This window comes from Neltuma alba, unplaced genomic scaffold (assembly GCF_004799145.2).
Source record: "Neltuma alba isolate B1F8T4 unplaced genomic scaffold, ASM479914v2 tig00002264_pilon, whole genome shotgun sequence".
In the NCBI taxonomy this organism is placed as follows: Eukaryota; Viridiplantae; Streptophyta; class Magnoliopsida; order Fabales; family Fabaceae; genus Neltuma; species Neltuma alba.
Window position 1 is genome coordinate 7704 of NW_021632799.1, and position 22861 is coordinate 30564.

Below are 22861 nucleotides of genomic sequence, written 5' to 3' on the forward strand. Positions count from 1 at the left end.
GTGATATTTTGCCAAAAATATCTGCAACTTGCTTTATTTTTTTTTTTAAATAACAAAAAACTGAAAATTACTAAATGTTAATACAAAATATTAATAAAATTTGTTTTTATTTACAAATTTAGTATTATTAACACCGAATAAAATATTGTTACTAAACTTAGGAGTGTTTGGCGAGTGGTAAAAATGTTTTTAAAAAACACTTTTCTCTAAACCAAGATAAACGCTTTCACATATTTATTTTATACTTCAAAAAATCACTTTTAAAATTATGGTTTCATATTCATCTAAGCACTTTTTTAATGTTAGATTTACTAATTTTTAACCATTTTTTAAGCTCATTTAACTCCTTTATATTAGTGGTCCCCTCGCGAGGCCGGGCACTGCCAGCTCCCTTCCCATTTACCCGCCACCACAGTCAACAGTCCAAAAGGGCAAAGGGATAAGAGCCAGCTGCTCCAATTCGAAACTAAGGACAATCTGGCGGGAAATTTCAAATTGCAAACTTCCACAGGAAGCTGAATTGAGCATCTAACCCCACGCCTCACCCGCCATTATCTACTATTTATTGGCGCCTTATCTTCTCACCCAGCTTGTGCCTTTGTGCGCTTAACCTGTTCGAAGAAATTCTTCAGAGAAACGCTTATCTTCGGTTCGTGAGAGATGTATGTCGTGAAGAGAGATGGACGCCAAGAAGCGGTCCATTTCGACAAGATAACTGCTCGGTTGAAGAAGCTCAGTTATGGGCTGAGTACCGAGCACTGTGATCCCGTCATGGTGGCGCAAAAAGTATGCGCTGGTGTTTACAAGGGTGTCACTACCAGCCAACTCGATGAATTGGCTGCTGAAACCGCCGCTGCGATGACTGCCAACCACCCTGACTATGCTTGTGTGAGTTTTTCTTCTCCTTCGTTATGGTTTCGGTGTTGATTTTAGATCTTGGGGGAAGTACGTCTTGAGTGCCTGTAGATTTGCATTCAATTTGATTTCCCTAGTTCTGTGACTTTGATGATGGGATTTGTCTGCATCGCTTTTAGTTAATATGTAATCCTTGCTCTGTGGGCCTGGATACTGAAAAAGGACTTGAGAATATGCTTTCCTGATGGATCAATGGTTTAAAAGGTCTTATTGCTGCCTGTTTATTCTTACATGTTCGCTCTCCATGATCATATCTGCAGTTGGCTGCTAGGATTGCCGTTTCTAATCTCCACAAGAACACTAAAAAGTCATTTTCTGAGACGTAAGCATCTCTGCAAATGGTATATTTGTTTACGTTATCCAGGCTTGCAGATCTGTTGTTTACTATAGTGTCAATCTGGTGGTTCCAGGGTCAAAATCATGTACAATCATTTCAATGAGAGATCTGGTTTGAAGGCTCCTCTTATAGCTGATGATGTCTATGAATTGATCATGAAGGTATCATTTCCGATCGCTGCTCGTTTATATGCAGTGCGTATCATTGGTTGGGAAGTGCAATTTAAGTTTGTTCATGGCTGTTAATATCTCAACACAAGTCATGTTCTTATGTTTGTCATGTTTCCTTTCTGGTTGCAGAATGCTGCTCGTTTAGACAGTGAGATTATCTATGACAGAGATTTTGACTATGATTATTTTGGTTTCAAAACCCTTGAGAGATCCTATCTACTAAAGGTTCAAGGGAAGGTTGTGGAAAGGCCTCAGCACATGCTAATGAGGGTTGCTGTTGGAATTCACAAGGATGACATAGAGTCTGCTGTCCGAACATACCATTTGATGTCTCAGCGATGGTTCACTCATGCATCTCCTACTCTTTTCAATGCTGGAACTCCAAGACCTCAAGTATGATTAGTACTTAAGCTTCTGCCACCCATCAATTCATTTATCTCATTGTTCTATGAACCCTTGGTCATGTTTTTTTATGCTATTTACTTGCGTAAGTATAGCAATAAGTTGTTAAAATTGGCTTTATGTGTTTTGGCAGTTGAGTAGTTGCTTCCTTCTGTGCATGAAAGATGATAGCATAGAAGGTATATTTGATACTTTGAAAGAGTGTGCTGTCATCAGCAAGTCAGCTGGAGGAATTGGAGTCTCTGTTCACAATATTCGAGCCACAGGTAGTTATATTCGTGGAACTAATGGGACATCCAATGGTATTGTTCCAATGTTGCGTGTGTACAATGACACTGCTCGTTATGTTGATCAAGGGGGAGGCAAGCGGAAAGGTATATTTTCTATGGAAATAATTCATTTTTTCATGTTCTTGTAAAATGCCTTTTCTTTATAAACTTTGCACTTGCAGGTGCATTTGCTGTGTACTTGGAGCCATGGCATGCTGATATATTTGAGTTTTTGGAGTTACGAAAAAATCATGGAAAGGTATGAACGATCTAAAGAGAAATTGGATGGCATTCTTTAATTTCTATCAGGGGAAAATGGTCCAAACTATTATTAGTAGTTTGTTGTACATATACTACTTTACTTCAAATATGTATTATTTATAAACTGGTGCTATTATTACAGGAAGAGCACCGTGCTCGAGATTTGTTCTATGCTCTATGGGTACCTGATCTCTTCATGGAAAGAGTTCAGAGTAATGGAGAATGGTCATTGTTTTGTCCCAATGAAGCACCTGGTCTGGCAGATTGCTGGGGTGAGGAATTTGAGAAACTATATCTTCATTATGAAAGAGAAGTAAGTTCACTCTTCGTTTGTGTAGGATATTTATTGTATGCTTTGACTGCACCTTTCCGGTTTATTTCTGTGATGCTTATCATGTGTGCTTTTATCTTAACACAGGGAAAAGCAAAAAAGGTTGTTCAGGCTCAGAATCTTTGGTTTGAAATCCTAAAATCCCAGATTGAAACTGGAACCCCTTACATGCTTTTTAAGGTCGTCTACCATGACTCGTTAAATTTCTACTGCAGTATTCTGCTTTAGTCCCTCTTGTAATGTCCGCTCTTGCTGAAACTCTTATATTCTTCCTAGGACTCTTGCAATAGGAAAAGTAATCAGCAAAATTTAGGTACAATTAAGTCTTCAACTTGTGTACCGAGATAATTGAGTATACCAGTCCAACAGAAACTGCTGTATGCAATTTGGCGTCAATTGCTCTCCCTCGGTTTGTAAGAGAGAAGGTGGGGCATCTCTAGCATGCTTTATGTATAAGACTGATTTTTTATTTGGTTTTTGTTCAAGGTTACTTCCAATTTGGAATTCATTATCTTGCTTGCTGTAGGGTGTGCCAATGGAGTCTCATCCATCAAAGCTTGTTGGGAGCAGAGGCTCTAGGAATCGTTATTTTGACTTTGATAAACTGGCAGAGGTACCATTTACTGTTAAATAAATCACATCTTCCTAAAGTTCTTTAATTGAGCTTTGAGCTGAGTGCTTTAGCGGCAAGCAAAAAAAGAAAGAAAAAAACCTTTGTACTTCCTTGTACTGACATTTCTTTACTTGAATTTTAATTTAATGGTTGTATGGGCTTTTGGCTGATGTCAGGTTACTGCAGTGGTGACGACCAATCTTAACAAAATAATTGATGTTAATCACTATCCAGTTGAAACTGCAAGGACATCAAACTTGCGTCACAGACCTATTGGTATAGGAGTTCAGGGTCTTGCTGATACTTTCATACTGCTTGGCATGGCATTTGATTCACCAGAGGTAAATCATTTTGTTGGGGCTGGTTGTCATCTCAACTTTGAGTGAGATGTACATTGATTTGATAGTTTACTTGGATGTGAAATGCAGGCTCAGCAGTTGAACAAGGAGATTTTTGCAACCATATATTACCATGCTTTGAAAACTTCTTCTGATTTGGCTGTGAAGGAAGGTCCCTACGAAACATATAGTGGGAGTCCTGTGAGCAAGGTACATACATACATAATATACCTAATTGTGAAATCATTTTCAGTTTTTTCTCATTTTGAGAAAAAGTCATTGTTATTAAGTTTCAAATGTCTTGAATTATTTTTTGTATTGCTCAGGGAATCCTCCAGCCAGACATGTGGGGTGAGACACCCTCAAAGCTTTGGGACTGGGATGCTCTCAGGATTATGATATCGAAGCATGGAGTGAGAAATTCACTTCTCGTAGCCCCTATGCCAACAGCATCTACCAGCCAGATTCTTGGAAACAATGAGTGTTTTGAGCCATATACTTCTAATATCTATAGTCGAAGGGTCATAAGGTTTGTGTTGTCAGCTTCCCATGTCTTGTTAATGCCCTATCTCGCCTTCTAAGTTATGCTTGTTTATTTCTCAGTGGTGAATTTGTTGTGGTGAACAAGCACCTTCTTCATGACTTGACTGAGATGGGACTATGGTCTCCCACGATCAAGAATAAGATCATCTATGAGAATGGTTCCGTTCAGAAACTCCCAGAAATACCCAGTGAGCTGAAGCTCATATACAAGTATGAGACTTGCATTATTTTAACCCACCCAAATGTGGTGATAATGCGTTCTTACCGACATAATTTGTATTGTTCAGAACTGTTTGGGAGATAAAGCAAAGGACATTGGTTGATATGGCTGTTGATCGTGGGTGCTACATAGATCAGAGTCAGAGCTTAAACATTCACATGGATCAACCTAACTTTGGAAAGCTTACTTCCTTACACTTCTATGCATGGTCCAAGGTATGTAATTCTACTTTTCAGAAGTTCAAAACCTGGATCAAATTATTAGAAATTTCCGGCTAGAGTCCATGGGTTGTAGATTGATTGCTTTTTTTACTGGTATTTTTTTTTTATTGTTATACAATTTAAATACTTGCACTTCCATAAATATGTTAACATTAGGCTGAGCTTAGGATCTTGTCCAAGCGTGACGGCTTGTGCTGTCACTAGAGCAACTTGTCATTCTCATCTATTTTATTTTTTTAATTGTTATTGACATCTGTCTGGGTATAGGGTCTAAAGACTGGAATGTATTATCTCCGATCACAAGCCGCAGCAGATGCCATCAAGTTCACCGTTGATACCTCTGCTCTCAAGGTATGGAAAATTCATTATGATCTATATTTCATTTTGTTTAATGATCATGTTGATAAGAAAGATTTCTGTTTGCAAATGTAGGAAAATCCAAAGGTGGAGGAGGGAGAACAGGAACAGGAACAGGAAGAGGAGGATGATGGAACCAAGATGGCACAAATGGTATGCTCTCTGACAAACCGTGAAGAGTGTTTGGCTTGTGGAAGTTAAGAAGAATCCTACATTCGAACGGCATCGTCTGAACAACAACAGCCATTACCTTTCGATCATTACAGAATGACACTACGTCCGAGGATCTACCTTATTTGATTCACTAGTCAAATACTATGTACTTGTTTGTAGCTCAACATGTTTTAACCTTTGTATGTATATATCAGTTTCGCTGGTTAATTATTGGTGCTTCTCGGATAATTTATGTTTAGTGCTATAGTTATTTTCTTCGTAGTGATGTCTAAGCACTACCTTTGGTTATAAATATATGATTTAGTTTGTAATGCAAATTGCACCAGAAACTACATCTTATATTGAAAACAAAGAATAATACTCCTCCGGTCCTAATTATAAGATCCAATTGACTTATTTGAGGAGATTAAGGAAGTAGTTAAATTGGTTATTTATATAAATAAGTGCTGTCATTCCTAAAATATCCTTGCTAATTAAATATTGGCTAAAACTATCATTATTAGAAGGATTATCTTGAAAAAAAATGCATAAATATAAGAGATAAAATGGATTGGGTCTTATAATTAGGACCAAATAAAAAGTCAAATTGGGTCTTATAATAAGGACCGATGTGCACATTAAACTGATGTCTCAGAACATTATCTATCAAACTGGAGCTTTGCATGATAATTATTTAATTAATTTGGGAACATTAAAAAAGTTAATAGAATTATATGATTCTAACAAGATTAACTTATGCTTTTAAAATATTTCTCTTTAACACTAGATTACAAATCAATTTATAAATTAAATAAATTTGTTTGAAAAATTGATAAATATGAGGGGAAAAAAATAGACTAAGATCGTGCATTTAAAATCAAAATTAAATTCTTATCTAATTCATACGTTTAGGATTAGAAAAAGATTATCTTTAAATTGTCTAGATTCTAATACGTAGCAAAGTACGCATTAGGCGTGCTACGTATAAAAGTTAATTATGCATATGTATATATTTAGCAGTCGTTAATTAATGATGAAATTACTACGAATGGTTTTACAGATTTTCAGTTGAATCAAGTTTATTATATTTTGATTAAATAATTTGATGATAATAAGGATAAGAAAACATGACAATTAGATTCTAGATTCCGCAGAAAATCTTTTTTTTTTGGGGGGGGGGGGGGGAGCAAGTGTGTACCGGATAAGGGTTAGGAAGCTGTTATTGCAAGTTGACGGCGGCAAGCCATGGGCATGAATTAGTATTACAATTATTCTTTTAAGGGGAAATATTCAATATATGTACATAAGCAGAATGGCAGGTTTGTTTTTGAGTTTTGACCAACAAATCAAAGGTTGAAAAATCGATTTAAATTTGAATTTGGATTTGAATTAAACCCATTATTTAAGAAGATAAATCCAAGTAAATTATATTATTTTTATTTTTTTGAATTATAAATCCTCAATTTAACATTATTATCTCAAAATAACTTTAACCTGGTTATTTCAAATGTGAACTATAGTAAAGGATTTTAAAGTATTAGGATTTAGAATTTCTTGTGCTACAAGCTAAAGATTTTGAATGCCTAAGTGTTAAGTGCGAGATTTTAAATGTCAAATTTATCTGTCCAAATGCGTTATAAATCTTTTGAAATAGGGGATTTATAATGAGTCATTGGATTAGTCGAAGTCTCATAATGATATCATGTGATGAAGATTAATCATTGAGTTTATTATATATATATATATATATATATATAAACTTATCTCCTATCCTGGCATGTTATCCTAACTTATATTCTTCAGTTTTTAATATAAAACATACTCCTCCATCTTTTATTATAAGATCCTTTTAATTAAATTAAGCGGTTTAAGAAAACAGTTAAAATTCGTTAAAAACAATTAATATATATTAAATGTATTTTTCCCCCAAATATATCCCTATATATAAATGGAAAAATGTGAGAGAGTAATAGTGAGATAAATGAAGAAAGAGAATGCATTAAATGCATTAAATTAGGAGTAAAATAGGTAATAATGTATTAAATGTTTAGACAGACTCAAAGAGGATCTTATAAAAAGAGACAGACCCATATAAAAAATTGAATCTTATAATAATGGACGAAGGGAGTATTTAACTAATTTGATTATATTAAGAAAATTAGATAAGTTAGTTAATCATAAGAAATATTACATGTTTTTCCTGAAATAATATAATTATCTTCTTTAATATCATCCCTTCTTCTACTTCATTATGATTGAGAAAGTATTAATAAAGATAATTTAGGGAAAAAATTGACAAATATGAGACAGATATTATATTTAGAACTACAATCAACTCAATAAATTAGGTCTTATATTAAGGATTAAAGGAGTACAACAATATGTTTATACTAGAAACTAACATTTCTTGGCATGCTTAAACAAAAAAAAAAAAATCTTGACATGCTATGAGGAAATCGTACATATATCCTAATTAGGCTGTTTTCCAGGTAAAATTTAATAAACAAACCCTCAATTACTTACTTAAAAGTTAAAACATGAGAGCCTGGTTGACATGAGATAAAGTTTCGGCCAAATTACATAAAATTTTTCTGAATTTGGAATGAGGTATAAATAGTTTTTTTTTTTAACTATACTTGATAATTTTTTCCCTTACTAAATAAACTCTCTAAATTTTCAAGTCTATGAAGATAACTCAAAGCTAATCACTTTTATTCCTTTTAAACTATATATTTTTTAATGTGTATAACCTCTCTCAAACTTTGAGTTATACGCAACTAAAGCCCATAAATTTTAAGCTATTTACAGAGAAATAATAAACAAAACTAATAGGATGGGAGTTTCCTGCATAAATGTGAAAATTTGGGGAGATTTCTTGTAAAATTTCAAGAATTATAAAAGGTTATTTATATGTGACATACAACTTGATAGTTTTACTTGATATAATTTAGCCTAACTTCTTGTGTGTAAATTTTACAAATTTCTGCTGGCTAAAAAAACTTTACAAATTTCTTGCAACAAAGGAATTTAAATCCGTTGGAATACTGTGCATTTGCCCGAACGGAATCTTGGACTAGAATTATTTAGAATTTAGTGATATTTTTTTAATGGTTCTTTTTGGACTTGGCTCAGTTTCTCTACTGGGTCAAGTTTCATAATTTCAAACTAACCTAAAAACTGCTGCTAATTGAGCTGGCCCGACTTTGTTGGGCTGACCATTCTTTATTAAAATATTCTTCTGATTCTAAACATAAAACTTATTTTATCTTGTAATTTATATTATAAAATAGATCTTATATTTAGGAGAGAAAAAATATTAAATAACGGGTTACATAAAGCCACAATCCTTGTTTTAACCAAACCCTGGTTGGATCCCGTATGCTCACATTTAGTGTTGATAATGCTTATGATAAAATTGTCACCAATAAGGAAATAAATGTGCTTAGCAAAAAAGAAAAAAAAAAAGAATTCCTTGTTCTATCTATCATACTATCTTTAGTTTTTTAATATAAAATCTAATTTGTAGTGTAAATTTTTTAGATCTTATATTTATATTTAAGATCAAAGTTAGTATAACATTAATTGATACATGATTTTATGATGCATCCGATGACTCACTACCACCCAAAATTATAAAGATATGATTTAACAAAAGCAAGATAAGTTAAAAATTTTCATATGATATCATGTATTAGTAAACATCTAGTATACTAAAAAAGAAAAATAAATAATAACACATTAAATATATGTCTCTTTTGCGATAACCATCCATAATATAATAATTGCATAGGATGCACAATTTTCTCCGTTTTTCCGGTGCCGCTTTGAATATTTATAAATATTTAATTTTCACTCTTCTTTTCTCATACTCTCCAAGGGTCAATGGACACGAATAATGTACTTTTATTTTTCAAAAAGTACTCTCTTTTTTTAAATAATTATTTTGGTTGTATGGTTGGCATTTTTTTCCTCCTCAGCTCTCTCATTCAAAGGGAGCACCGAACTCCCCAGCATGCCTACCGCCCTTAGGTGTAGATTATATATAATAATTAGGTGAGCTATTAACTAGGGATACCAAACTCCTAAATTTCATAAGAAATTCCAATATTATCATACTTAACCAGGATGATTTTCTTAAAAGGAAAATTAGAGAACATATTAAAAATTTTATGGTTGAGAATGACCTGATCAATTTTTATACGTGAAAAGTACTGATACTTTTGTGACGTTTGTACATATGAATATCAGCATAATACCTCTCTGATTCTAAATGTAAAACTTATTTAAAACAAGAGGAGTATTACCAGTGAAATCTTTTCACAAGAGACCTTCCTCTCATTTTCAGTTTTCTTAATGTGATTTTGTTTTCATTTACAATATTAAATCTCTTTATATGCTTATGAAAAATTAAGTTTATTTGAACTCGAGTCAGCCATAGTTCTCTTAATTTAGGTAAAGAACTTAATATTATCAATTGACAAAAAATGGTTAATATTGTTGTTGACCCTCATAGTTTGATCTAATTTTGATTTTGATTTCTATAATTTTATAAGAATTTTGTATGAATTTAAATATAAAGACCAAAACCAAAACTACTTGCTAAAAATATAGAGACTATTTGTTAATCTCAGACCACAAAATTATAAAACTATAGGATCAAAACTAATAATTTGAAATTACAACGAATAAAATCCAAATTCGATCAAACTATATTAACTAATAGTAATATTAACCCTAAAAGAAACAAATGAATCCAAGATTAAGGTAGAGCTTGGTTTGGGATGATATACACGTAATTAATTGATTGAAGCATCAACTTGAGAATTAATCACCGCCATAATTAGTTTTAGCTATTGTTCTTCGCTTGCCTGTTCTGATTCTGGCGGGTCAATATTATGAATCCAACAGTGCTTTTCAACATAACGTATAGTTCAAATTCAAAATGTCAAAGCCACGCAATAATTAGTCGAGAATTAATTATTAAAGCAAACCCAAAACTATAAACTAAATCAAAGGCCAATACTCAGCAGAAATTATAGCACTAATCAATGGAAACTTTCCATCAACAAATATAATAAACCATTCACCGAATCATTTGGTTTTCATTTCATAGTAACATGATGGAAAGGTTACATACTTTTCCTTATAAAATGATTCAAATCAACTCTTTTCTGGGGTCGTACAAATATATCTAAACTATTTTTGACCGAAATGCTTTAGTGAATAACATTAATTGTTTGATACAGTGATATTTTGGTCTTAAATAAGAATTAGTTAGAGAATTGATTTTTATCCTAAACGTAAGATGCTAATCCATTTTATTTCTTATATTTATGATTTTATAGTTTGTTCATACTAATTTATCTAACTTATAAACTGATATACAATATAATATTATGTAGGGGCATTTTAGGGAGATTATATCATAGTTGTTAAAATTAATTAATTAATTTAATTTTCTTAATCTATTCAAATTAATTAAATATTTCTTATGTTAAAAATATGAGAAGTATTTATTTTTGAACTTAAAATCAAAGTTAATTTATTGTTTGTTTAAATGAAAATAAATGTTTTTATATTGATTAAAAGATAAAGTTTTGTGAGATGCAAAGATTATACTCTATTGACAATCAGGTTTAATCTCTCATAAATTATGAGAACAAAGAATAACCCCCACATAACCATGCTATTATCTACTATTTTTGGTCTCTAATATAAGAGCTATTTTTATTTTTAATTTGATCCTAAATATAATATTTTAATTCACTTCATCTCTCATATTTATTCATTTTTTTCAAAGTACTCCTTATAGTAGTTGTATATGTAAGAATTTCATAAAATGGTAGTTCTAGCTAATACATGTAATTAGTAAGGTTATTCTAGAAAAAAATACCTATTTATTACAAATAACTAACTTAACAAACTTTATTAATATACTCAAATTAATCAACTAACTCTTATATTAAGGACTGAAGGTAGCATACTAGGACTCAAAATCACAACTATTTGCTTAAGTGAATTACTATCTTTGACTCTTAATATAAAATCTACTTAACTAATTTGGGTATATTAAGAGAAATAATAAATTAGTTATTTCTCATTTCTCAAAAATATGTCTTGATTTTTCTAAAACATCTCCTTAAATCATTTGGATTGAAACTAACTTTTGATATAAACTCCCCTAATATATGCAATCAATAGGGTTAGTTTGGATAAATAAGAAAAACAAAATAGGTTGAGGCCTTATATATATATTTGCCGAGAAAGGTAGCCTAAGCTAAATTACAACAAAAAAAAAAAGTCTCAACTAGCTCTTATATTTGAAACTAAATTAAATTCCTAACTACCTCTTACATTAGAAAGGGGTTGGTATTAAATAATGATATTTTAGGGTGTGTAACTCATCTTTTATTGTAAGGAAGAGTCAACCTAGTAAATTTTCCTATGGTGTGAATTTTCTTAAAAAATTGATTAAAATATGAATAAAACGCAAGTGTGATCTTGATTAGGTAAAATACAGGCATGATTTACTCATTACTTAACGCAGAATCTTCTCACGGCAGAAACCTCAAGGGACCTTTAAAAAATTTAATAATATTCATATTGATTAATTATGTATATATTCAGCTTTTATTATAATTAAAAATATGCAAGTATATTATGTTTCCATTACTACATGCTGTTTATGCAATCTCTTTGGAATAGAAATTTCGATGGCCTCTTCTTTTATGGTACCATAGCTTTTATTTTGTGTTCGAAATATAAATATAAACAATCAATTACTTCTGGAAAAAAAAAAAGCAATTAATTACCTTTATATTTGAATCAAATACATCTATACTATTTATTATTTAATGGTCTAATTTTAACACATTTCTATATAACTACAGAAGTATGTCAATATTATCAATTTAATTGAAAATAACTGTTCTTAGACTAATTTTTTTATACATTTCTATATAACTATAGAAGTATTTAAATATTATCAATTTAATTGAAAATAACTGTTCTCAGACTTATTTTTTTTATCTGCAATTTAAATTCTCGATTTTGAGTTAAAAAAATCGAGTCTCTTTTGCCCGATCCAAACGTTGTTGACAATTTTAGCATTTTTTGTTATACAAAAATACTATACCATACATTTTTTATAGTTTAAGGATGAAAAATATAAATTTTGAAGAAAACAGGAAAATATATATATATATTCATCTAAGATTCAAAGGACAATCGTGTGAGGGCAGAAATTTATATGACGTTTTGTTGAAAGTTGAATGCTTGCATGCTTAATTAAGTTGACATTTAAATCTCTGGAATAATTGGGCCATTTGAATAAAGTCTAAATAACAAAGTAACACGGTTATAGTTTTAATTTGACATTTTTCAATGAATTGAGATGAATTAATTACACTTGATAGTTGAAACTTTGAATATTTGTGTACGTGCTGAAGGTTGTGTTGTTTCAATTCAAAAGTGAAGAACGGTATAAAAGTACTATTCACTTACCCTCCCCAAGCTGCAAATTGCACTACTTGTGCTATCATATTGACTTCTTCTTCCTCTTACAATTAATGTCTCTCTCTCCCTCCTTTTACTAACAAATTCAATTTAGGGTTTCTTTTTCTTTCCTTTTCCCTAACTTTGTTGTTATTTTCAATACCACACATCATGGGCCCTTCACCTCTTCATTTCACGGTATTTTATTTGGTTTTCACAACTTATTTATTAAAAAAATGTGTTGATCATTTTCTAAACTAAACATTTTAATCGTGTCAGAACCTTGTAATCGCAATAACACTAAATATTTCTTTTAAATCTTTTTAAAACGAGCAAGGTTGTGAATTTAAATTCTTTGTAAAAGATATAATGGGTATTTGATCTAACAAAAATAAGTAAACTTTGATTACCGACAAAGTTGCTGACCACTTGGCTTAGTGATCTTTGTCTCTCTAACCCACCTATTAGACGTTGAGAAAGAGTACATTTTTTTATAATTTACATTAAAAACTACATTCTCAATTAAAAAATATTTTTTTTTTTGGTGATATGAAAACCTCTATAATAAATTGACAGAATTTTAAAAAGAATAAAAATTTAAAAGATGAAACGAATTGAAATATTTTATTCACTAATTTTCAAGAGAGCAGTTTTTGTCTTGGCATGAAAATTTCCATTATGGTAAGCACACTGAAATGAGGTTACTGTCACTACCAACACACATTGACCGTCGCCTGTTAATTTATTCTGGTCTAAAAACACAGCCTTTTACCTTTATTCCTGTCGAAGGATATGATTATATTTTCATTTTCATACCCAAAAAAAGAAGAAGCAGAAGCCCGCTGTCTAATAATGTGACTGAATAAATTTTAAATCCATTTAAAACGTTTATGTAATTTATATTTTAATATTATTTGCAAAAAAACAAAATAATAGAAAAGATTAACGGGGTGGCACGCAGTTTGATTTATATTTTCAGACATTGAAGTAAATAGAAGACGAGAACATGTGATCCCGCGTGGACGATATGACAGTTTGACCAACGGAGAGTTGACTTTTGACCTTCTTGATAATGTTCTGGACATCTTCGTGCCATCCCCATCCACAAACCAACAAAAAATTGGTCAGTCGTTCTCATCTCAACATATGGCATATGCTATTTTTTTCCCCAGTAGAAAATCATACAAACATGCTCTAAATTTTAGTAAGCCATACATTTTTTATATTTTTTAAAATTTTATCTATATTCATTTATAAAGTGAACTGTTGAGATAGCGTTAAAATAATAACACAAAGTTCATGTATAGTCTCACTCATATGCCATTCTGTGTGTTTGTGTGTGTGTATTATATGCATTATTTTATTTTCAAAATATACAATAATAATTATTTTTCTAAATATGTATTTCTTAAATGTTGTTAAAACTGCATGAATAGTAGAAGAAAACTCAAGAAACGATTTTGGAATTTCTCTTTAACTATAAGGCCAATTTAAGATACCACGTATATAGAGAAACATATAATAAACATTTTAAAAAATTATATTAATTAAAGGAGCAAAACCACACTAGGTAGAAAAGAAAAAGGAAGAAAAATAAAATTAACTCCAGAATTTTTTTTTTCCAAAAAAAGCACATAATCCAAATCTGCACTGGAAACGGTTCTCAATTGCTGTCCCTTGAGTTGAATTGGGAGATGATAGCGACTTGATTTCTCAAAGGAGGTTCTTGAGAGGATATTGATTAGTATTGCTTAATCATATTTTTAGTTACTTCAAATGCAAAACCTATAATAAATTTTGTTATTTATAAATCACAAGTAATACAGCTCATATTGTAAATTCCTTATATTACAATTTACAAAACGGTTTTATATTACCTAGTTTAACATAAGAAATTAAAACTTATTTCATTACTGCAATGATTGGGTCATAAAAAAAGGGAATTTCATTCCTCTTATATACGTTTGAATGTTTGAACCTTGTAATAATATTAAAAAATCTGCCTCCAATTACATTCAATGATAATCAAGTTTGCCTCAATAATATTAATTAAATATTACACAATGACATCTAGAGAGAGAAAACTTACTAGTTATCCCCATGAATCATCATTACTAATATACCACTCACCTTTTTATTATATGAGTTAACTTCCGGAAACAAATAGATATATGCCTTATTATAAGTTATTAGGTGATATTAATTACATTTTCGCAAAGATTATTTAATTCTTATTTAAAATCTCATTAATTACAACTTCTTTGATTTCTTGAATGTAACTTATGGTTATGGGAAAAAAGAAGAAGGAAGAATGTAACTTATGCTAGTAAAATTTGGGATTTTATTTTATTTTTGAATAAAATTGACAATGTTATTTGTGAAGGATGATGATATAATGCTATTCAATTTGGGATTTTATTTTATTTTTGAATAAAATTAACAATGTCATTTGTGACGGATGATAACTTAATGCTATTAAATTTTTGCAAAGTGTTTTATGTTTAGGACCACCGAGATTTTGTAGAAACTCTTATACTAAAGCATCGGCAAAAGTATTTATAAAAATTATAAAAAGTTGTATTATTATTATTAAAAAAATTATGAATAATATAGTTTGATTTCTGGAGAATACTTACATCAAGCTTATATATATTTAGTATGCCAAATTCTTCAATACATGACTATGTATCCTAAACTTGAAATATTATCATTTAATTATATGTAAACCCACATAACAAAATACACAATTATTCATTCATAATTAAAAAACTTGACATAATAAATATAAGAAATTTCATCTAAGTATTATTGTTAGAATTTATCCAAATTAGGCATGAGTCACTAAAAGGGCAACACTAGATGGTTGAATTGTAAGTTTGTAACCAACCACAGCTTAACACCAAAAAGCAGTACCCCGTTAATTCGGTGAAACTTTAAAGTTATTTTGGTCAACCAAACTTGCAATAGAAATTGATCCCTTTATTCACATACCCACCTTAAAAAATAACTTGAATTTAAATTCGTCATCCTATTTAAGTAACCCTGTTTGACTGGACAAACCCACCAAAAAAGGAATATTTTTTATTATTAAAAGAAAAATTCAATTTCTATTTAAAATTGTCAACGATCTTCTTACTTGAGAGAATGAAGGAGCTGAGAAAAATATAACACTAAAAAAATATTCCAGGGTCGTTGCATGCCATTGTTTCTCTTACCATATCAGCTCCCTCCAACCTGTTTGACCACCAGAAAAAAAAAAAATCCTCTTTATACCATTATATTATGTACGTATTTGCTTTGGTTGACTATTTCTCAAACTTCAAATCGAAAGCTCTCTTATTTCCTTTTATATCGTGGAGTTAGATGTTCCAAAATGGAAGGAGTAAAAGAAATTCAAAATTCAAAATTAGCACACGCATACTTTTTTTTATTATACTTTTCTTTCGAATTTCATAACAAATTTATCCCGTGATATTGATAGATATGAACAAAAAGATATCTAAATCTCCGCACTTATGGTCCTTATTAAGCAAGAACTTCAACAAACGTTGGCCAAAAAAAAAAAAAGAACTCCAACAAAATGTCTTCTCATTGTGATTAAAAAAAAAAAGGTGTTAAGCAAACATGTTATATTATTGAGACAAAAATATAAATTAATCTCTCCCCTCATAGCAAAGTACGTAACAGTCAAGATCAGACTCATCACAGTAGATCGTAATATTTTATGGCTGGAAAAAAAAAAGATCGTTATATTATATGAAAAAGGCTTCTGGTTTTGAAAGTTGAAAACGTAGACGGCACGTATAGTTGTAAATATATGCATATAATAATTATATATATGTATATATATATATATATGTAAGGAGTTGACTCAGACAAAGATGATGACTGTTATGCATGGTTGTAATATGCACTATGCAGGGATCTGTATTTCATCATTGGATGTAATCCTTGTGATATATATTTATAAAATGTTCTTTTATTGGCAGAAAAAAAGGTGGCTCAACTATCTTAAGATGATAAGGATGGTAGGACATGCTCGGACGTTAACTAGAATTATATTCCAACTCTACAATATATATAATTAAAAATTAACAAAAATGATTAATCGAGGTGAAGGAGAGATTCGTATGTGAAGATCGAGGATCCATTGCTATTGAGTATGATGAACATATATTAACGGAAGTCAAAGGTTTCTTTCTTTACCTTCTTTTTTTTTTTTCAAACCAAGGACAAGTATTCTTTCATGACAAGCCTGTAAAGGCACTATTATATTAGATATTAAATATGAGTTTTTTTTTTCCATCAAGAAGCGCACTTTTTAGAAAGGTAGCTAATAAAAATTAGTTTCAAGTTTAAAGCGGCTGAAGATAATACTCTGAGTTAAAAAAAAAAAAAATCATATTTTGGCTTCATAATGTGAAATCTGAATCCCTTCGGCTAGGCTTAACTTCTATTAATGTGATAACGTAACATAATTACCCAGAAAAATGACGAAAAAAATGAGGAAAAAAGAGGAAGGATGTCGATTTGTCGGCCGTGAAATCTCCAGTTGATGTCAACGCCGACGAGATGGTTAGCTTCAGCTGCCAACCGCCAATTTGGTTATATCCGCACCCAGAGCTTTTGAGCTTTTTTGACCCTTCAACTTTTTCTCCTTTGTTTGCTATCTCCTAATAACCCATTCTCAAAATCAATTACGCTTGATGAAACAAATATCTTAGTGGAGTTCTATCTCATAAAATTTAAGATTAATTAAAAAAAAAGATTAAAATTGTTCGAATCATCCGGCGCAAAAGTAACTCTTTAAATATCTTGATTTAAGTCAACTCTGTGTGAATATGATCGATATGTGAGTTTCCTCTGCCACGCGAAAAATTGTAATACGCATTATGCGATTTTCTCATAATAATAATATTCTTTATTTTGAGAGTTAAATTCAATACTTTTTTTTATATTTGGTTTAAAGGGAACATCTGCCAAACCACATGCAAAAGATGTCGATAGTCTTGCTTCTCAATCAATTTGTTGCTATCATTTTATCACCTATCTATTTATTGCTTCTGAATATTAGCACTTCTTATAAATTTTATATCATACATATATTAAATATACGTTGATATAAATTTATAGAACATCAAACTATTTATTCGTAGTGATATTGTGTTTTTTTTTTAATTTTCTTTGGGCGCATGCGGTTCATATGATATTGTATAATAACCCATATAATTCTCACAAAAAAATATTTAGGCTGATTTGAAATCCAAAGTATATGTAAGACAATTTATTTTTAATAATGGTTATATTTATTTTATTTGGATAAAGAAAAGATCAACAATAATTGACTCAAGTGGAAGGAGCTCAGTTAATGAGTTAATTCTCCTTGGTTAAGATTTAATAGTTTGAATTATAAATGAAAAAAAAATCATATTGAGAAAGCCACCCTAATTAAATGAATTTAACCGAATATTATCATATCCCAGAATAATAATTTGGGTTATACACACACACACACACACACACAATATAATACAGACAAAGAAAGGCAAAAGGAATTTTTCAAACCGCCTATAGCATGATATTTAATCTAAATTTAACTTATTAATTTAAAAATGAGGTTCCTTGAAGCAAACGATGCAAGCTCTCTCCCCCTTTTGACACCGACTCTTCTTCAATCATGGTAACCAATTTGAATGTTTCCATTTCCATGATTCCTCTGTTTATAAATATCGAATCTTCATCTGCGTACTGATTTGCTCTTCCCATCGTTTTCATTTTGCCGCAATCTAACAGAGTAATCCCACACAAACTCTTCCTCTTCCTTAATTGTTTCATGTGTTTCTTAAAGGCGGGGAATCCTGTGCAGACCTCCCACAACGTTGTTGATGAACACACAAACGTTAGAATAACAAACCCTACTGTTTCTTCGTCTCTTCCAATCGTCTTCCCCGGTATGGATAGGGACAGAGAGATGTCTGCTATGGTCTCTGCTTTGACCCACGTTGTCACGGGAGATATTCCTGGTGATTCCAGAGAAATTTCTGGCGGTGGCGGTGGCGGTGGCGGTGGAGGTGGAGGCGAAGGTGGCTCTGTTACATTAAACTCGCCGTCGGATTCAACAACGCCGTCTTCGTGTTCTTCGTCTTACGGTGGTAGCTCTGTTTTGAAGAGAAGTAGAGAAGATATCATTAGAGGCTCTTCCCCTTCTATTATTCAAACAGGTTGGTGATGCAATATATTAATTCACTTCTAATAATTCTTTCCCTTTATTTAAACTCATAAATTCTGATGTTTTTTTTGTTATTATTTTTATTCCAATCTGGGAGGTTGATAGCCCCGTGCCTGTTTTTATGCTTATAAATTAAGAAAAACAAAGTTTCTGGAAGTGTTTGCAACAGTCAACAGAAGCTTATAGATGTTAGAAACACAACTTGGTTCATTTTTACCTTGAAAGTTCCTAAACTCTCATCAGAATTTTCAGAATATATTAAACAATACATTCCATGAGAATATAGAAACAAGCAAATCTTGCAACCAAGATAATTGCATGTTTCTGTCAGTTCTGAGAATTCTGTAGTAATATTCTGCTTGGGATTTTTGGGTGCATATTGATTGAATTTGACTGGATCTCGAGAATGTTGTGAATGCATTCACAATGCAATAACCAAAAAAAAAAAAAAACGATCCTGTCTTATTAGTGATTAAGAAGTGGAAATAATAAGATTGTGTGAATGAACACGTACAGTTGCAGGAGAAGGTTCAAGAGGAGAGAGAGTTCAAATGGGAAATGCAGTGTATGAATATAGCTGTAATACAGAGAATGTGAGAGGTTCAGAAGAAGGAAGAAGGAAGTACCGAGGAGTGAGACAGAGGCCATGGGGCAAGTGGGCAGCTGAAATCAGAGATCCTTTTAAAGCCGCCAGAGTTTGGCTGGGCACTTTCGAGACGGCGGAGGCGGCGGCCCGTGCTTACGACGAAGCTGCCCTGCGTTTCAGAGGAAACAAGGCCAAGCTCAATTTCCCAGAAAACGTCAGGCTCCGGCAACCTACGACCACGACGGCGGCGACCCATTTGAGTGGTTCGGGTTCTGCAAGTACCCTTTTGTCCATTCCGTTGTCCACCGAGCCGATTGTTCATGCCGAAGCTCTTCACCACCATTCTCTCCTGAGTTCTCAGCCGGCGTTTTCTGGTGATTTTTATACGCCGTCGCAGTTTTCGGAGTTTCCCATGAACTTTTATGATCCGATGATTATGTCATCTTCAATGCCTCATCATTTTGAGTCGTCGACGTTGCCGTCAGCTTTGTCATCGTCGTCATCGGCTTCGTCTTCTACGTTGGCATCTTCTATTAGCTCCCAGCAAGGAGGTTTGCCGTTTCCGGGTTGGGTCATGCCGGAAACGGGTCCGGAAAGCGCTTCCGAACAGGGACCATCAGCATGGTCAACTTCGGGTCATAGTGCTTCTTCCTCTGTATGATCCAATAATTATTATGACTAATCATTTAATCTCTTTTTCTTTTACGTAATCATAAGGATCAATTCATTTTACCTAGTGTTGTTTCATTGAGCATGCGAGGGGGAGGCGGCTAGTGGGATCTTATAGAAGGGATGAATTTTAATATTAATAATCCCTTTGAATTCTGCCATTTTTAGAAGGGAGAGATGTGAACTAAACGAAGGACTGATCAATTTTGTAGCCCAAAAAAAATCAAAAAAAGGGACTGATCAATCTTGCTAGTGTACGCAACTATACTAATAATAGACATTGAATGCTGAAAGCTAAAAGTTTGTCTTAGCAAGGTTAACTAATTTTTATCAAACGCAAATTCAATTAAATGAAGAAGAACAATCTATTTACAAAAGAAAAATAGTAAGTACTACCTCCGGCTATTAAGACCTTATTTAAATTTTATTTTGGTCCTAAATATAAGATATCAATCTATTTTGTTTCTCATGTTTATATATTTTTTCTAAGGTAATCTTTTTAATAATGATAGTTTTAACCAATACATTTGATTAATAAGGATATTTTAGGAAAGACAATACCTATTTATTACAAATAACTAACTTAATTTCTTTCCTTAATCTCCTCAAATTAGTCAACTAGATCTTATAATTATGACCGAAAGTAATAGTAATTAAACTAATACCAAGGCAATCAACTATTTGAAGTGTCAAAAAATAGTTAGCTTGTACTTCCGCGGATTCTAAACATAGGTCCTAATAATTAGTATACAAATATTTAAAAAATAGTTAAGTTACTTATTGGTAATAATTAGGTGTCAGATTCTTTAAAATACCTTTTTTAGATGAAAAGCTCATTATCTATGCAATTAATAAGAATAATTTAGAAAAAATTAATTCAGAAGACAAAATATATTGAGATTTTATATTTAAAATCAAAGCAAACATTTTTTTAAATTGAATCAAAGCAGACATTCTAACTAATTCTTGTATATAGAGCTAGTGGGACTGATTTTTAGTTATATTTTGGCGGCCAAGCTGCATTATTATATTCAAATAGGAGATCTTAGAAATTTATCAGAATAAAACTAATTTTACAATCACTAACCACGGACATAAATCACAAGAAACTAAGGAATGCTGCTTCAGTACCCTCTAAAAATATGGTTCATGGTCTCTTAGAATGCTTCAAGACGCAATAAATGATCTAAAATCACAGCTTTATTGATTGCCTCTCCTAGTCTCTACCCTCAGCCTCGTACACATGAAGAAAGCCCCAAAAACACAACATCTCTCTCCTCTTACACATAGCGCTGCCAAACATTATATTTTTAGTATGGTAAATATAAGATCTAGTTTGTAGTACTATATATAGTCTTAATTATACCATTTCGTTTGTAGATTACAAATTAGATCTCATAATTAGGACTGAAGATAGTATTTATCATTAGTATATTATATTTGAACATTATCGCATCTCATTGAAATTAAATCTCCCCAGTAGCATCTTCATTAATTAGTGTTGATGTTGGCTATTTTTCTTTTATAGGAAAAAAACGACTTAGGTGAATTAGATCCCAAAAGCTTACTAGGATTAGAACATGCTTTCAGGTTCAAAAAACGTTTACAGAAGTACTTATTAATCGCTTACCCACAAAAATTCGAACTTATGACTTTGTGGATTATAAACAAATTCCTTACCAACTGGATTAACTCTTCTTAATGATTTTGGCTATTTTATATCAACATGTATAATTAGTAATCACTTAATATTTGGGATGCATGTAAATATTTGTCTATACTCCAACGAGACAGGCATCCACGCGGGAAAGGCGGTCCCCAAGTGATTGACCATGATGACCACCAGCGGTTGACGACAGAGCATATATAATGATATATAAATATAACGAAATCTTTGGCTCACCACGCAAGCGTGTAATTCATAGCAGAAGAGGACAGGTGGGGGAAATTTGATTATCTTGTTAAAAGGATCACTGATCAAGCAAGAGAGATTCCCAAAAGAAAAACACAAGTTTGAAGAAGAGACTTGGACGATAATTCCACGTTGCGTTTGAGCAAAGTAAGCCATTTACTAATTTATTTCTTGGAAGCATCTTTTTGCCTTTTCACAGTCCCCACATGAAAATGAGTACGTGATGGCACTCCTCACTTGCCTCTTCAACATGCATGTTCACAACCGGAACCAAGTAGCGTGTTTATTCGTTTACAAGCAACCCACCGGTCGACACAAATAATTATATTCTGATGGCTCCCATAATTTTCAATTTATAGACAAGCACAAGTTTTGTATGATGTTTGTGCTACTACAATCGGTTATTATTATAACAAAACTTCGACAATCTACAGCCTTCTCTTCTAAGTAACACGGATTGAAGACTAATTAGTCAAAATACCCATTCAGAAAACGCTAAAACACTTCATTTCCACGCGGAGTGAGCATCAAGAGCTCCGAATATCAATTAGAAAGGGATTTGGTATGTCATCTGTAACTAAAAATCATTGGACGAATGACGCGACATGAAAGAAGTCTGAGACGTATGCCTTATAGGATCACCATACTTCCACGACACTTGACTATAACAACAACGAACTATATCGTTTTTCATCCTTAATTTCTCACAGGTTTTCCCCCCTCTTTAAAGACGTGTTCTTCGAGAGATGAACAAGCACTAAATATAAACAATTCTCCGTACAAAATTTCGAACTTAATTCAATATGTAATGAGAAATTAACCTTTTCTAAAGTAACAACAA

General features: G+C 31.9%; 2 protein-coding genes across 2 annotated transcripts; both read left to right on the plus strand.

Annotated features, from left to right (window-relative positions):
* Positions 1 to 498: 498 nt before the first annotated feature.
* LOC114720864 (ribonucleoside-diphosphate reductase large subunit-like) lies at positions 499 to 5416 on the plus strand. The gene is given in 18 exon segments (XM_028906590.1): positions 499 to 888; positions 1176 to 1237; positions 1326 to 1413; positions 1552 to 1815; positions 1958 to 2198; positions 2276 to 2352; positions 2497 to 2667; positions 2773 to 2865; positions 2962 to 3010; positions 3013 to 3110; positions 3212 to 3298; positions 3475 to 3639; positions 3727 to 3846; positions 3963 to 4165; positions 4240 to 4389; positions 4467 to 4614; positions 4888 to 4971; positions 5053 to 5416. Coding segments are annotated over 18 exon segments (2454 nt in total). The 5' UTR covers positions 499 to 660; the 3' UTR covers positions 5179 to 5416.
* A 12857-nt stretch (positions 5417 to 18273) lies between these two features.
* Positions 18274 to 20323, plus strand: LOC114720894 (ethylene-responsive transcription factor ABR1-like). Its single transcript, XM_028906620.1, has 2 exons — positions 18274 to 18845; positions 19370 to 20323. Exons 1-2 carry the CDS (start codon positions 18458 to 18460, stop codon positions 20098 to 20100), a joined length of 1119 nt encoding a protein of 372 aa, XP_028762453.1. The 5' UTR covers positions 18274 to 18457; the 3' UTR covers positions 20101 to 20323.
* The last annotated feature ends 2538 nt before the right edge of the window (positions 20324 to 22861 follow it).

Excerpts from the sequence above, each read along its gene's own strand:
- LOC114720894 (XM_028906620.1), top strand. The coding sequence starts at position 18,458 with ATGTGTTTCTTAAAGGCGGGGAATCCTGTGCAGACCTCCCACAACGTT. Across the intron at positions 18,846-19,369 it reads CCCTTCTATTATTCAAACAG|TTGCAGGAGAAGGTTCAAGA; the intron begins GTTGGTGATGCA and ends GAACACGTACAG.